General features: G+C 36.7%; 1 protein-coding gene and 1 long non-coding RNA gene across 4 annotated transcripts; both read right to left on the bottom strand.

Moving 5' to 3' along the window:
- Nucleotides 1–23: 23 nt before the first annotated feature.
- LOC121264523 (carbon catabolite repressor protein 4 homolog 1-like) lies at nucleotides 24–12,089 on the bottom strand. 3 transcript variants are annotated; one of them, XM_041167743.1, is made up of 12 exons: nucleotides 11,328–12,089; nucleotides 4,433–5,177; nucleotides 3,650–3,736; nucleotides 3,492–3,575; nucleotides 3,329–3,415; nucleotides 3,134–3,220; nucleotides 2,563–2,616; nucleotides 2,374–2,465; nucleotides 2,113–2,227; nucleotides 1,805–1,952; nucleotides 1,560–1,714; nucleotides 24–234 (listed from the first exon to the last, which is right to left on the bottom strand). In XM_041167743.1, exons 1-11 carry the CDS (start codon nucleotides 11,483–11,485, stop codon nucleotides 1,569–1,571), a joined length of 1,803 nt encoding a protein of 600 aa, XP_041023677.1. In that variant the 5' UTR covers nucleotides 11,486–12,089; the 3' UTR covers nucleotides 24–234; nucleotides 1,560–1,568. The 3 variants fall into 3 exon arrangements, with proteins under 3 accessions (XP_041023677.1, XP_041023675.1, XP_041023676.1); XM_041167741.1 differs by having other exon boundaries at nucleotides 24–239; XM_041167742.1 differs by lacking the exon at nucleotides 24–234 and adding an exon at nucleotides 623–1,027.
- A 1,672-nt stretch (nucleotides 12,090–13,761) lies between these two features.
- Nucleotides 13,762–14,255, bottom strand: LOC121265579. The gene is made up of 2 exons (XR_005940697.1): nucleotides 14,173–14,255; nucleotides 13,762–14,091 (listed from the first exon to the last, which is right to left on the bottom strand). It is a non-coding gene; the product is annotated as an uncharacterized LOC121265579 (long non-coding RNA).
- Nucleotides 14,256–15,118: the final 863 nt, after the last annotated feature.

Genomic DNA, 15,118 nt, shown 5'->3' on the forward strand with positions numbered 1-15,118 from the left:
GATAAGTTGTTTAGAGCTACTGGTAAAGAAAGAGCAGAAGGAAGTTGAATACTTGATTTTCGTAATTTTTTTTCTATAAGAGAAAAGTGGCATAATACAAAGCAGATCATAGCGAGGATCCCCACAAGGAGAGATACCTGAGCAAGAGACTGGCACCATCTACAATTCTATAACAATAACTTATCTTTAACCAACAGCTTACTCTCGCTCTTTTTCTTGGCCGTGTCTCCATTCCTGACCTACAACCATTGAGGTTGATATTAACACAATAACCATTAACCACATAGAAACTGGCCTGACCTACAACCATTGAGGTTGATATTTAACACATTAACCACATAAAAACTGGCCAACTTCAGAAACACATTATTATTTCAGTTATTCATTGTAGCGCCAGCAATCTGGCCAACAAGGTTAGGCGCTTCTCCATAAATGGTTCGCCCCAAACCCTAATCATTCGAAGTATGCTTTCTTTTGAACCCCACTGTACTACAAATCTATGGCAACAGTTATGCATAAAATTTGGAATTAGAACCACCTTAAATTAGCGTTTCCACAATTCCAAATTGGTTTGCCCTTGCAGGACTAGAAAGAACTCGAACTAACAAAAAATATTTCCCTGTTTTTGGTCAAAATACTTCTTTATTTCTTTCTTCCAGATAGCTTTACAACAAAAACGGGTGCAAACTACTACGTAGAAAAGGCAAAAACCCTTAAAAACATTATTAAAAAGGTTTAAGCAACATGCGATCATGGTTTCCTAGTTTGCATTTATACCACCCAGTTCAGGAAACATATACTTCAAGGAGAAAAAATGGGAGAGGCCATATTAGTTGTGTGGTAGATCAGTAAATGTATTTTCCATTGTCCACATCTCTTGCTTATAGAATGCAGAGTTGTAACTGGAAGCATGTTTTTGTTCTGCATCTGATCTGTCCAAACACCAACAATGATTTCTTTGTTTTGCTCTGACTGACCAGACTTGAAATGCTCAAGAAAGTGACAAACACTAAGATGCTCAGGATCACTAGTAGAAAAAAGATTATATAATTCATCAGGATACACCAACATACTTGTGCTTCATAGCTTGAACAACATTTGACTTGCTAATAAAAGAAAGGGGAAAATACAAATTTGACTCTCCAACCAAAAATTTTACACCATGCACTCCAAATCACAGCATTGACATTGCACCCTCAAAGTACTAAAAAATTGGAATGTACACCCTTAGTCAAGATTGGAAGGTCAAGATTGTGTCATGTCACCCTATTTTCACCCCATTTTCATTCGACAGCCAGAACTGAGACAAGAGTTTCTTTTTTCAAGTTTTAGTGGTTGAAGTGTATATGTAAAACACCTATTAGCTAAAGGATGGAAAGTGTATTTTCCCAAAAAGAAAACATAGCTTATGTACATGAAAATTCAATCATCAATCACAAATCCTAACAATTATAAAGAGCACATCAACCAACTTACCAAATTACCAAAAAAAGTAATGGCAAGCAAACAAAGGAATGGAATTATATATATATACACACATACATATAACAATTGCTTACCCCAAAGTGTCAACGTCTAGCTCTAGGCATGCAGCGAAATTCGGCTAAGAGTGCTATATGATCAGAGGACCACTCTGGAGAAGGAAGTGCAGTGTCCTTCCTCAAGCCCTCCTCGTCCAAGAGCTCCAATAAGGATTCCACTGTCAAAGAGTCCGCTGAAACCACAACACAAACCTTACAATGCATACAAGATTTTGCAAAAATCATAAATTAACATATAGAACAATTTTTTGCACAATGCTAACCAGTGTAGAATATATAATCTAGTGTGCCGATAAAATCTCTAGTGCAATTGGTAAATAAGGGTTCATTAGTTGTGGGGTCCAATCTCCTCCTCTGCTGTTCCAAACCAAGACCAACCCCCATTCTTGCAAAGGATGAGTAAGCGCTGACCTGAAAATGTACAACAATCAAACCCAGCTTCAGCCATTAAAACAAAAAACATGCATCAACCTCCTCGCCCACTCTCTTTTCCCGCGTTTTTCCCTTCATAAAAAATCTGGCAAGAAGCAAAATGTGAATTAGAACCCATGTATAAGAAAATCTATAGTACCAGTGGCAACTGATGCACCAGCTTGCTGTTTGGACGCAAGATACCAAGAGGGTCTGCTGCCAACTCTGGATGTAACGGATCCACCTTCCCCATAGCAAGAAGTGAATGAGGAGCACTGCAACAAAATTCAGAACTACCTTAATGCATGAACCAATATCTATAAAACATAACTTCAAGGTCTAGCTGAAGTATGTCTGCTTAGCAAAAGTAAGAAAACTGGAAGAAACATAAATAAAAACAATATCATATCGATAGACAGACCTTCCAGGAACAGAATTAAAATCCCCACAAACCAGCATTGGAATGTCTGCACTGGCAGCTATTTTCTCCAATCCTTTAAGGAGAGTATGAACCTAAGTGGACAAATGAGCAATCGCCAGAATAAATATGATTTTCAATGATTGAAACAAGTACAAGGCTACATATAAAGGCCAAACAAAAAAGCGTTACCTGCCAGAGCTTTACATCCTTCAAATCTTGGTGAACGTTTACATGTGTATTTGCCTGTGGCCAAAAGACAATAAAAATGGGTTAACACATGCCATGGCATGCAGTGCAAGAGCAAGCAGGAGAAAAGGCAAAATAACGGTGCATATCCCAATCATTGAAGGGAATATCATACTTCTTGTTCAAGAAAAAGAAAAAAAAAAATGATACCTACCATGTAATCTCAGATTTTTTTTTTTTTTTTTTTTTTTTTTTTAAAGTAAAAAAACCATGTAATCTCAGAAATTCTGAAAGTACGTTTGTTTTTTGGAAAAGTTCCAAAAGCCCAGGACCCCAGGTTCTATTTAGGACTTTGTATCTTATACATTTACAGTTAACTTGAATTATAAGTTTTCCAAAAAGAATATCAAACTTCAAGTTTCACATATCATTATATCTTAAAATCAACCTAATCAACAAAAGGAAAAGGAGGCCACACGAGAAACATAAGCTCAAAACAAAGTAAATATATCAGTGTGATTAAAGCATCACCGCAGAGAGAGAGAGAGAGAGTAACATAAACAGGAATTCCTACCACACAAAGAAGCTGGCGTTTCCCAGGATTATCAACTCCCTGATTACCAAATTTGGCTTCCAGAACCACTATAAGTGCAACATTATCCTATATGCATAAAGGAACTCACGTTAGCATAATTAGGCCAACATACACTGCACAACATTTAAGCACAAAACCAACGAAAAAATAATAAATAACAGTTGACTGAGCCACCTTAAACAGTCGGTTTAAAGCAGTTTTCTTCTGAGCACTTGGCAACTGACTATCAGTCCAAGATTGGGCAGCCTTATTAAACTCAACCTGCATGCAAACACAAACTTCAATAAAATGTGGTTGAACCAAAAAGTACTATAATTGAAGTAAGAAGATTCCAGACCTCATATTTTTTAACATGTAAAAATCTGTCTCTCCGGAAAAATGTTGCACACCCGTCAATTGTGTTGGTATTTCCAATGTAAACCTGCAACCAAGAACATAGGTCAATAACATAAATAATTTCAAAAGCTAAACAAAAATAAGAAGTATTCAAACAACCTCATTTGTTTTTCTCTTATATAAACCAACATAGCCATGTTTATCCAGCTCTGGAGCGAAAAACTCCTCATAATGATCACTCTGAACCTGAAAGGAAGAAGTAATACAGTAATTCATACTAAGGTATGATCCACAATCAGTTTACAAGTAGAAGCCTACAAGCCAAAGATCCTTTTTTTCTCAAGTTTTCGCAACAACAATGAAACCAATTGAAAGGAAGATTCCTAATACAAGCTCTACAGCCTCATGATTGTTCTGGCTAGAGGTTGCATAGGAGGACCCTGTCTCGGAATCTCAGGCGGCATTGATAAATTCAGAAGAACACGTTAACAGCAGCAAATAATTATTTTGCAACATACGCATGCCACTTCCAAAATACCATTGAAATTCCACGTTTCAAGATTAACTTAATTAAAACCAAAACCAAAATCTCTCATTCAGTATAATGAAAAGTTTGTCGGGAAATCATCAAAGGTTCTAACATAATCCCAAGTTTCAATTTCCTAAGGATCATTTGGGTCTTTAAAAATGGTAAGACTCATAGAATAAGCTATAAATATTTTTTTTTTTTTTTTAAGTTTCCATGGAGTGAAAAATAGAAATCTCAAATCAGATCTCAAAACACCTGATATCGGTTATTTTATCTTCCTTGCACATTCATTGAGTAAAAACACTTCCATAAAAACAAAACCTTTAGCCAGAAATTTCCAAACTTTATAACACTGCACCAGAAATCAGACCCTATTTTGTCACCAAACAATTACTCAAATTATGCTTGCATACCTCCTGAAGACAAACAATATCAGCACGGTAGCCAACTATTTCTCTCAACAAGTTTTGTCTGCGATAAGGCCAGGAAAGAGCCCAAGAGGGGCAATAACTGTATACATCATTTGTAGCATACGCATCAGACAAAATGTTGTAAGATAGCACGCTAAAAGTTCCTGAGGATGAAACACGGCCATCTGAATCTAGATGCCCCATCGCATCAGCTCCATTTACCGGGATTAAATGGCGTGGACTAGGCGAGGGAGCTGGAATGACACGAGAAGTTAATATAGTGTTGACATGCCCCACGGGAAGTTTTGTTTCAGCATCTACTACAACACATTCAAACTTAAGAACATGGCCAATATCATCAGCTGTTGGGGTATATGTTTTATAGCGCCCAACCTCAAACCAAGTTTCACCACCGCTCCTCTGCGTAACAGCAGCAGGATACAAAGGTGTTGAACCATTTGTCAAGCTAGTAGTTGATGCTGAACCAGATAAGCTAGCTGCAGATCCTGAACTATTGAAGCGCCCAAACAACTCTTCCTCTTCATTTCCATTTTCATTTACAGCACTTGCAGCACGGTCATGTAGAACACGGTGATGCTGCCATGCATCCGAGAAGCACTTAGGAGAGCAATGATAACTTTTGGCAACAGGTATTTTGGCCTTAACACAACCTAAGCACTGCAATGTCGCTTGCTCAGATGGATGTATGCTACAGATAGCAACGTTTCTATCACTTTGTATACGATACCTGCAAACAAACCCAAAAAAGGGAAAGATGTAACATGTCAACAATTACAGGCCAAACTTCTTTTTTTATAGGTAACAATTACAGGCAAAACTCCACATTCCAAACCATTCAGCAAACCAGAAAATGTAAGATAACGGGCAAAATAAAATCACTCAATCCACTATCTTGAAAAGGCAACATATACTCGGATACTTGATATTTACTGCAGACAACTACAAACATTTTGATAAGGGTAAAGCTAAAACAATTTAAATCTTGATATAGAATTTTGATATAGAATTTCAACAGGGGGTCATAGAGTATCAACAGGCATGGTCAAATGAGTATGTTAGAAAAATAATATGATGCTCATGATTTATATCAAAATCATTTATTACATTCTCTGATGCCAAAGTCATCATTCATCTAGGGACATTACAGAGATCGACTAAGATGTTGTTCTAATGAATTTTATTATTTATTTTTTTAGGTGAATTACATTATTTCTTTTTTAGGATGAGGAATCCTGGAGACAGTGCAAATGCAGCACATCTTAAATCCGGTTAAACCTGGACCCGTGTAAGGCATCCCCATCACACGGATCAGGTAAGGGTGAATTATATTATTTCTTATCGGCTTTCCATGTCTCTTATCATCTTCTGTTAGGGATATTTCTCCTAAATACAGATTATGTATCTACAACACGTCCATCTAAAGATATCAAAGTTGATCAACTTGTTCCACACACTGGTACCAAAATTTATTTTTTCAATTTAAGATTTCTTTCCTGGTTACCACCGTAATTTTTTTTTTTATATAAATTATGTTTCATCACCTCTTTCAAATTGATAACCACATAGCTTCTCTTTTTCCTTCCCAAATAAGAAGCCTCTAGTGGTTGATAATGATGCCCATATGTGGGGGACAGGAAGAGGATTCTCTTTTGGCATGACATTTGGTGTGGGGAATCAGCTCTTAAATAAGATTTTCCCTCTCTCTACAGGCTGGCAAGGGATCAAAATGTTGCTGTGGCAGATTATCTCCAATGTATGGATAATAACATTTTATGGAATCTCGACTTTATTAGAAATCCAAATGACTGGGAAGTTAATGTTGTTTCAGATTTTTAAGGAAGGATTTATAATTAAAAAGTGATGCAGGGAAGAGAGGATAGGCTATTGTGGGACTATGCTGAAAATTTCAGGTTTTCAGTCAGTTCTTATTATAAGGTGCTTCATTGTCATTCTGGCTGTGTATCTCCATGGAAAAGCATTTGGAGGGTGAAGGTACCTACTAAGGTGGCATTCTTCAGTTGGGTAGTTGCTCTAGGGAAAGTATTGACTAGGGATAATCTTAGAAAACATGGTTTGTGTATAGCCGATTAGTGTGTCATGTGCAAGACGGATGGAGAATCTGTAAATCATCTGTTTTTACATTGTGAGGTGGCAAACTCTTTGTGGTATGAGGTTATTGCTCGGACAGGTTTATTTTGGATGATGCCTAAGGAAGTAGTGGAGCTTCTTGCATGTTGGCATGGTTGTGAGGTGAGGAAAGATGTTGCTGCCAGGTAGAGAATGATTCCTTTGTGTTTAATGTGGTGTTTATGGCTGGAAAAAAATGGGAGATGTTTTGAAGACAAGGAGCGCTCTTTTGAAGATCTTCAAAACTTTTTATTTTCTAATTTCAGTTTGTGTGCTAAGATCTTTGTAAGGAATGATGAGAATGTACTGAATCTGTTTCTATTTTAGTTTTCCTGTTTTCTAGAGTGTAGTAGGTATTTCCTTTGTATACTTCATGTGTACTTGAGCTATGCCTATTCGTGACAATAAAATTCTTATTAATTATCAAAAAAAAAAATGTTCCCCTTCATTTACTACTCTAAAGTGACCTCCTAGAACTCACTAGCTCCCTAGATCTTCTGCCCTTTCTTCAAGTACATGCTAGATCTATTGTAACACCCAAATGAAAGGCCCAAGACACATGACCTATACTCTAAAAGGACTAGTAAACGATACAATTAGAGCCCCATTAGAACCATTATAAAAAGCAAGAACTTCTCATTTCTAAGCAATGTAGGATCCCATACCACCTACCCTTATCATATCGGATATCACAATCTCTTCCCTTAGATTCCCGACGTCCTTGTTAAGCCAGTCCATCGTAGGTGGCACTACTCAAGTCCCACATTTTTTGTTGGGATAGGCTCTGATACCATTTGTAACACCCCAATGGAAGGCTCAAACCATATGACCTATACTCCAAAAGATTAGTCAATGATACAATTGGAGCTTCGTTGGAACCATTATAAAGAGCAAGAGCTTCTCATTTCCAAGCAATGTGGGATCTCATATGCCACCTACCCTTATCCTTATTATATGGGATATCGCATCTATTTTCTAAGTTTGAGAGCCTTATTCAACTCTTCATAGCCTCATGCATTAATTATCTCTTAAAGTAAGAAGCTCCCACTAGTTTTTCTTTTATTTATATATACATATCACGTACTCTATGGGAGTTATTCCTTTTTCCCAATGTGAGATTGGGGTGTTATAATCACGCAAGTCTTTTTCATCCATGTAAGATCCCAATATGTCTTCTAGTTATAAACTTAAACAATTATAGATGTATCAATAAGGGTCACTGTCTACTGCAATTGTAGGAATCTCGAGCCAAGAAGGAAAACCCACAAGTTAAATTGGCAAGAACCACTCCATGCAAAAATTCAAAGATTAGGACACTATCTAGATTGCCCCTCCTAGGGCCCTATACTTTGGTGGGACCAACATTGCATGTTGCAAAAGGATAGTAAAACAATTATGAAAGCCACAATGTCGCAAGTGACAACATTTTTATTTTGAGTATATGAAGGATTGTAACATACGGATCCAAATTTAGGGCTTAAACACTAGTATTTTATTTATTTATTATTTATTTATTTAATTTTATTGTCTTTATTTTTTTTATTATCATTTTTAGAAAATGTGCTAACAGATAGATTTAAATTAGTGATTTCTTCCCTATCCAAAATCTTCGTATACGTTATCCATTAAATTCCCGTATTAGATTCGGTTTTCAGTTTGAGTTTAACTCCAACTCAAACTCTTCAAATCCTCTCTGAATCTGTATCCTCGTAAGAATAGGTTCCTAAAGTTTAGGCAATTTCAAATGTCAGCCAATCTCCTGAAGGTTTCCCTCCCATCGCTATAAGAAACCCACAACGCCTCTGTTTTAAACACATTGAAATAACCAGAGAAACAACAATTTCGCACAAGCCTTATTTCTGCCCAGCCACCGCCGACCACCCTAGGACGTCGGAGCACCACCCACGGCGCTAGAAAACGCCGGCCAACCCAACCCCGTTGAACCCACTCATTTCCGGTAAGTCCCCGACGGGATTTCTCTCTCCCCGTGATTTTCACCGTCTCGGTCTAACTCTCTCACTCTCTCTCTCTCTCTCTCTCTCTCTTGCATCACACCACTACCCAGAGGACCTAGTCGCGTCGCCGGTCACTTCCAACCACCCCAGAGCCGCCGTCGCCTCAACCTCCTTCTCTCGGTGAGCATCGCACAACCACTTCCTTGTTTTAGTTCAGCCCCTCTGTACACGATGAGAGTTTCCCCGTAAGCCTATAGTTTCCCTTATAAACAGTTTTCCCCATAATAACCATGACCTTGTTCATAGGCCTCCGTAAATCCTATTGAAGAGATTTTCTTTTTAAATTACAGTGTAGCTTACAATGTCTATGGGAGATTTCATGTTTGAAATCTGTGCATTTCATGGACTGATTTCCTATATGGGCTGGGTGAATTCAATTAAAACATGTGATTTTAAACCGAATTTGCTTTAAGTGTGGGCTGTGTTGTAAGAGTTATTGCTCTAAGGGTCTACATTTCGTTAATCAGGGGGGAGTTTATAAACTATTTTACAGCAGTATGTCTGAAGGGATTTTAAAGTATGTTTTTTTTTTTTTAAAGTATGCTATGAAGCCTATTATTTTAGTTAAGTTCCTTTATATGTATTTAACTACATGGAATATTACGACACACTTTTCTAGGAAATTAGTAACGTCTAGTACCTCCTATAGGTAACGCGCTACAAGTTGGAAATCAGGAAGCAACGCTAAGAGGTAAATAGTATGATCATATAGATGCATGCATACTGTGATTATTTTTGTTTTGTATGAAAATATGATGTGCTTATGATGATTGACTACGCTACGCTAAGAGGCAAGTTAAGGTTAGATTCCTCTTACGACCTTTGATGAAATATGAGATTATGCTTGAATGAATAAATTTGTTGTTCAATTGATTGAATGTTACTAAAATCATATGAAAGCTATGAGATGTTCATGTAGTAATTCAAGTATGCCATGTAATGAAATAATTAGATTATACAAGCCATGTCCCTATAATACATAGATTATGTATGCCATGTTCATATGGTACTTAGATCATGTATGTCATGTTCATGTAATACTTAGATCATGTATGCCATGGAATGTCATAAAACGTATGCCATGGAATGTCATAAAACGTTCAGAGCATGTTATGTCAGGTCATGTTATGCTATGTCATGTACAAGAATATGTCATGTTATGCTATGCCATGTAAAAGGATATGTCATGTTATGCTATGCCATGTACAAGAATATGCCACGTTAGAAATGTTCATGAAGTCGAATAAGTTCTCATGCATTAAGAAAGATAAGAAATGTTACGGTACCATAGACTCAAGCGTGGTTAACCACAAGTTAAGTGAAACACGGACTTAAGCGTGGTTCACTCCATGTATTTCAGTTAAGTGAAACACGGACTCAAGCGTATTTCACTTCATGTTATTCAGTTAAGTGGAACACGGACTCAAGCGTGTTTCACTCCATGTTAAGACATTATTAATAAATTATTATGCATTCACGTTACAGGTTTGCCCTAATTATGTATGCTTCCGCTCATGATGATGAATATATATGTACTATGTGAATACATGACGATATATGTATATATGTTGTTAAGAGTCTTCAGAAACTAAATCCATGCTAGGCCAGATTATGTTTTATAGTATGATGTGCTATTTACTGAGTATTCGACTCATTCTTGTTTGTCTTCTTGTTTCTTTCATGTCTAATTTTTACAGATGATGTTTATGACGATGCAGAGCTAGATGGCCAGGAGTAGATTCAGTACAAAGGATTAGGCAGGAATAAGTGATAATTCGCACAAGAATTAGATCTCTTTTACGTCATTCATAGGATTAATTTATGTTCTTTTACTTTACGTTCAGTTTTTGAGACGATTATGTTCAAATCAGTTTTTAACATTTTATCGCTTTTCAATAAATGAGGTATTTCAGGATATGAATCTCTTTACCGGGCATTATGTTATGAATGTTAGTGACATCTCTATCCTATGGGAACGGGGTGTTACAAGGATACTATCAGTGTCCAGGCCAGTTTAATATGTTAAGCACACATGTTAAGTGTTATACAAACAATAGGTTCTAAGTAACTAACAGCTCAGCAAATACCACTATCACCCATGCATAAGGATATTGATAGAAAGCTTTCAACATCAACACTACCCGTCAACTAAATAAATCAACAGTTCACAACAGCCAAAAAAGGTTCAATCTAAACCGTATTCATTGATGGAACACTTAAATTTCCCATCGTCAACACTGCCAATTAAATTCAAAACTCAATCCTCCTTAGTCTTCCACTTATGATTTTATTGGTTCAAAACTCGAATCCATTCTATTAAATTGCACCATAAGAGAGAAAAACAACTGCAACAAGATTGAAAAATAAACGAATAAGCAGAAGGTCACGGCAAAAATCCACATTCAAATTCTAGTAGAACCCAACTCTACGTATGTGTAACAAAAATCAGAACAGATATAATAACTAAAAGTCATACAGATACAACTGGAGCCCACGGAGATTGGAGACTATATTCTACATATGCAAGCATGTAATAACAATGATCGATTACGAGCTCCTTCAAAGCATTATCACAACCAAATAAAATAAAGTTCAGGTCTTTATTAGAGCACATAAAGAAAACATGGCTCAAATGCCCAAGAATGCCCAAAGTCAAATGCAACCAAAACAAGAAGCAAACCTAAAATCCAACACGGTGAAAGAAAAAAAGGTGGGAAGTTGTAGCGCTTACTTACCACTTGTACCTCAAGAAATGGCCGTCCAGTGGAGCTGAATCAGGCACATCGTCGGTTGTGAATGTCTTGTCGGGCCGACGGAGGAGAACGTAGGGCGTGAGCTCGCAGCCTACAATGGGGATATCAGAAGGGAGGTGCACACGCAGCACACTCAGCATGCTTTTCTTCTACCTTTTGTTTCTATTTTTTCCACTCAGCAATCGTCGCAGTTCTGTAACCCTATCAACGAAAATCGAGCAGAGGGGTACACACAAGGACGGAGACAGATGAAACAGGTCCGGAAGCTTTCTCGGGAAGACCACACGTGAGGGGGAGGACGGAACCCAGGCGGATCCGCCATTCACTTGACCCGAATAACCGCCAGCCTTGACGGGACAGAAAGAGAACCCCAGAAAATCACAAAATTCAACGAAAGTCTCAGCGGATCTCGCGCGAAGAGTGAGGGATTTCAGGTCAGACAGAGATGGGAAGAGAGAAATGGTTAGGGTTCGAGAAGCGATTAAAGTGAATCGATTGGGTGGAAAGGGATTCGAGGATTCTAGAGGGAGGGAGTGCGGGTTTTAGATAAAGAAACGAAAAGGGACTAGGGAGAAAGAGAGATGGCGATCGAAAATTAGGGTTTTACAGAGGCACTGAGAAAAGTAATCGGTCTGTGCTCCATATGATACGAGAGACGCAGCGGGTAGGGGGCATTATATATAAAATATATTAATAATTCGATACGACTCTCTCCTTAACTCTAATTTCTGTAGGTGCTTGTGTTTTGGGTACTACTTCCGTGCTTACTTCTTTCACGGTTTCCCCCTCTCTCATACGTGCGTTCTTCTTTTTCGGGATTTTTTCCCGACATATTAGTGGGAATTAAAACCCATGTGTCACAAAAAATAAAGAGAATCTATATATGGCCATTTTTTTTTATAAGTTAGAAAATAATAATGCATGATTTTTTATTTTTTATGAATTAGCAATAATAATAATAATAATAAAATGTGTAAAAACATAACCATTCCTGGGAATTTTTATCTAATGATACTATTTTTTCAGCTTTCTTTGTTTGCAAGAATATAACTGTAACTGGTAACAAAGCAAATTAGCCAATAGCAGAGCTTGGGCTAAATAAACAGTACGTAGTTTTATTTATAAAAATTATTCTATTAACAAATTTGTGTTTAGATTATATTATCAACATCACTTAAACATAAGATTTTAATTTTAAAATTAATTCATAGAGATAATTTATTAAATATACCCTACACATTAGTTTGACGATAAGATTTTTTCTTAGTGGCAAGTAAGATAGGCAGGCATGGGTGGGCCGATGGATTCCGAGGCTCGGCTTGAAACTGAATGGAGACCCATTGCCCATTGGACTAGTACATAATTTTATGCTTTATTTGCAATCTTACGATGGTTGAACTGACATGTACAACACATTTTGGATTTTTGCAATTGAAAGTTGAGCAGTTGTTAGTTGAGGGCTTGTTTGTCTGTTGCTTAACGGATTGAGTAGTTTTCTATATTCACTGAGCCCGGAAAATATTGAAATGGCCCAAATGTATAACATACTGGTAATGACCCGGAAGAGGAGGAAAAAAACTACGTATTTGATACACGAGAAATTATAATTACAGTTGTGAGTATGTAAACGTTACATAATCACTTTTTAAAAATTGAATAAATACATGATTCATATGAAAAAAATTAATTTTTTAATAATAAATTTTATTTTTTTCAAAGCGACTATATGATACTTACACACTCCACGATTATATCTAAAATTACATCTAATTTTTTAGTAAATAAAATGGGAAGTAGGGCTTGAGTGCACTTGATTTGGCAAGGGGGCTGGTCAATCTGTATTGAAACTGGGCCTACTGCAATTTTCAAATTAGGATGGCCTCGGTGGTAGTAGCCCATTTTTGCCTTAAGGACCCTAGAAACACTCATCCATCCTCGCATGCTGTGTGCTGGTGCATGAGCAATTACAGCCCACTAATGCGTTCCACTAATGTGTATAACTTGAGCAAATCTTATAACCGGTCGGCTGTCTACCAAAAAACAGCCTTCCAATAATTTGATACCATTTACATTACAATAAAATCGCACCCAGGAAAAAAAACAACTCTCATACTCAGATCTCCGTCCAGTTCACTCCATCTCCCTCTCACATTCGCAGCCCATCCCAAATGACAAAAATGGAGCGGTGAGGAGCAGCTGGGCGTGAGGTGCAGTGGACTCCACTGGTCGCAGTACCAGCAAAGCGGACTGAGAGAGAAAAAGAGACACGAAGCTGAGAGAAATGCAGAGGCCTTAACTTAGCAGACCCAATATTCATACTTTATCAAACCTGCAAAAGAAATTACGAGACTAGCAAATTCCTATGTTCCTCCAGTTTCTCAACAACCAAACAAAATGTTTTTCATAAACAACAATCAGAGACAGAAGGAAAAAAGTAAAATAACATTCAAAAAGTTGAATTCTGGAATGGAAATAAGAAAGAAATATACAGAGATTTTCACATACTTGTCGGAAATTAAAAGTAAAAATTAAAAAAATGTTCTCTGATCAAGAACTTTTTGGATTCCTTGAAAATCTAAAAGCTGAAGGAGTCTAATGTCCTTTCTATGGCGCCCTCTACTTAAGGAGATCCCATAATTTTTCAATTTCCCATCTTTCCACTACCCAAACAACATCAACAATGTTCAGAGCTCAAGCTTCCTCCTCCGCTTTCAGCACTCCGTCTTCGATCCCTGCATTTGGTACTCTGTCTTTGATAAGAGGGATTCAGAATGAGAGATGAAGACAGAATAAACTGGGGGAGAGAGAGGGGAACCAAAGGCCTTACTGGCAACACTGTGAAGTCGACGGCGTGCGGCAAGTTGTTGGCGCGATTGGCTGGGGTGGTCTGTTGAAATGGGACAAAAGTGTGATGAGCAATGGTTGAGAAAAGGGCTCTCCAATTAGATCTAGTGTGATAGATTCATTGTGCTTTAAATAAATTTGCTGATGTGGCAAATTGTCATTGAGTGTTGTTAAAGCCTAGAGACCAGCCCGATCGCTCCAAAAGCGGTTCCCGTATAACTTTGCCTCAACAAACACAAAAACGGTTGTCGCAATAATCCATTTTTAAAAACTTTTGGTTTTTGAACTACATCATTAATTTATGAGAAATGCTAATTGTATTTAAAAGTAATAATAATAATAAAATAAAATAAAAAACTTATAAAAAAATTCAATTTCCCATGTTTTACCTATTGATATATTAAAAATTATGAAATTTAAAATTCAAAATCTCAATTTTAAAATAAAACTGATAAAATGAGTACTGTATATAAAATTGTAAGTAAAATTATAAATATATATAACATTCACTTAAATTAATTTGTTATAGAAAAATAATTTGTACAAATTCAAATAGACAAGTTCCTCTAATGCCTTTGTAAAAAAGTAGACCTAGCCTCAAAAAGTGTAAAAAAAAAAAAAAACTATTATTTTTTGGTGTGGCCTATATTTTTACAAAAATATTGTTTAAGATTTGTTTATTTAAACCTTGTACCTAACATTACTTAGTGCAATATTAACACTGTAACATGTAATGCAAATTTATATGTGCTTTATAAATATTAAAGACAAGTTTTTTTTAAAAAAAAATTGTACTGCTAGTTAACTATTATTATTATTATTATCATCGTTATCTTCATCGTCAAAACTTCTAAAAATAATGCACTAGCCAAAAAAATGTATGCACCAGGCACATAAACTTGAATTTCGTAGTTGGTACGTACGACCAG

This window comes from Juglans microcarpa x Juglans regia, chromosome 5D (genome assembly GCF_004785595.1).
Source record: "Juglans microcarpa x Juglans regia isolate MS1-56 chromosome 5D, Jm3101_v1.0, whole genome shotgun sequence".
Classification (NCBI taxonomy): domain Eukaryota; kingdom Viridiplantae; phylum Streptophyta; class Magnoliopsida; order Fagales; family Juglandaceae; genus Juglans; species Juglans microcarpa x Juglans regia.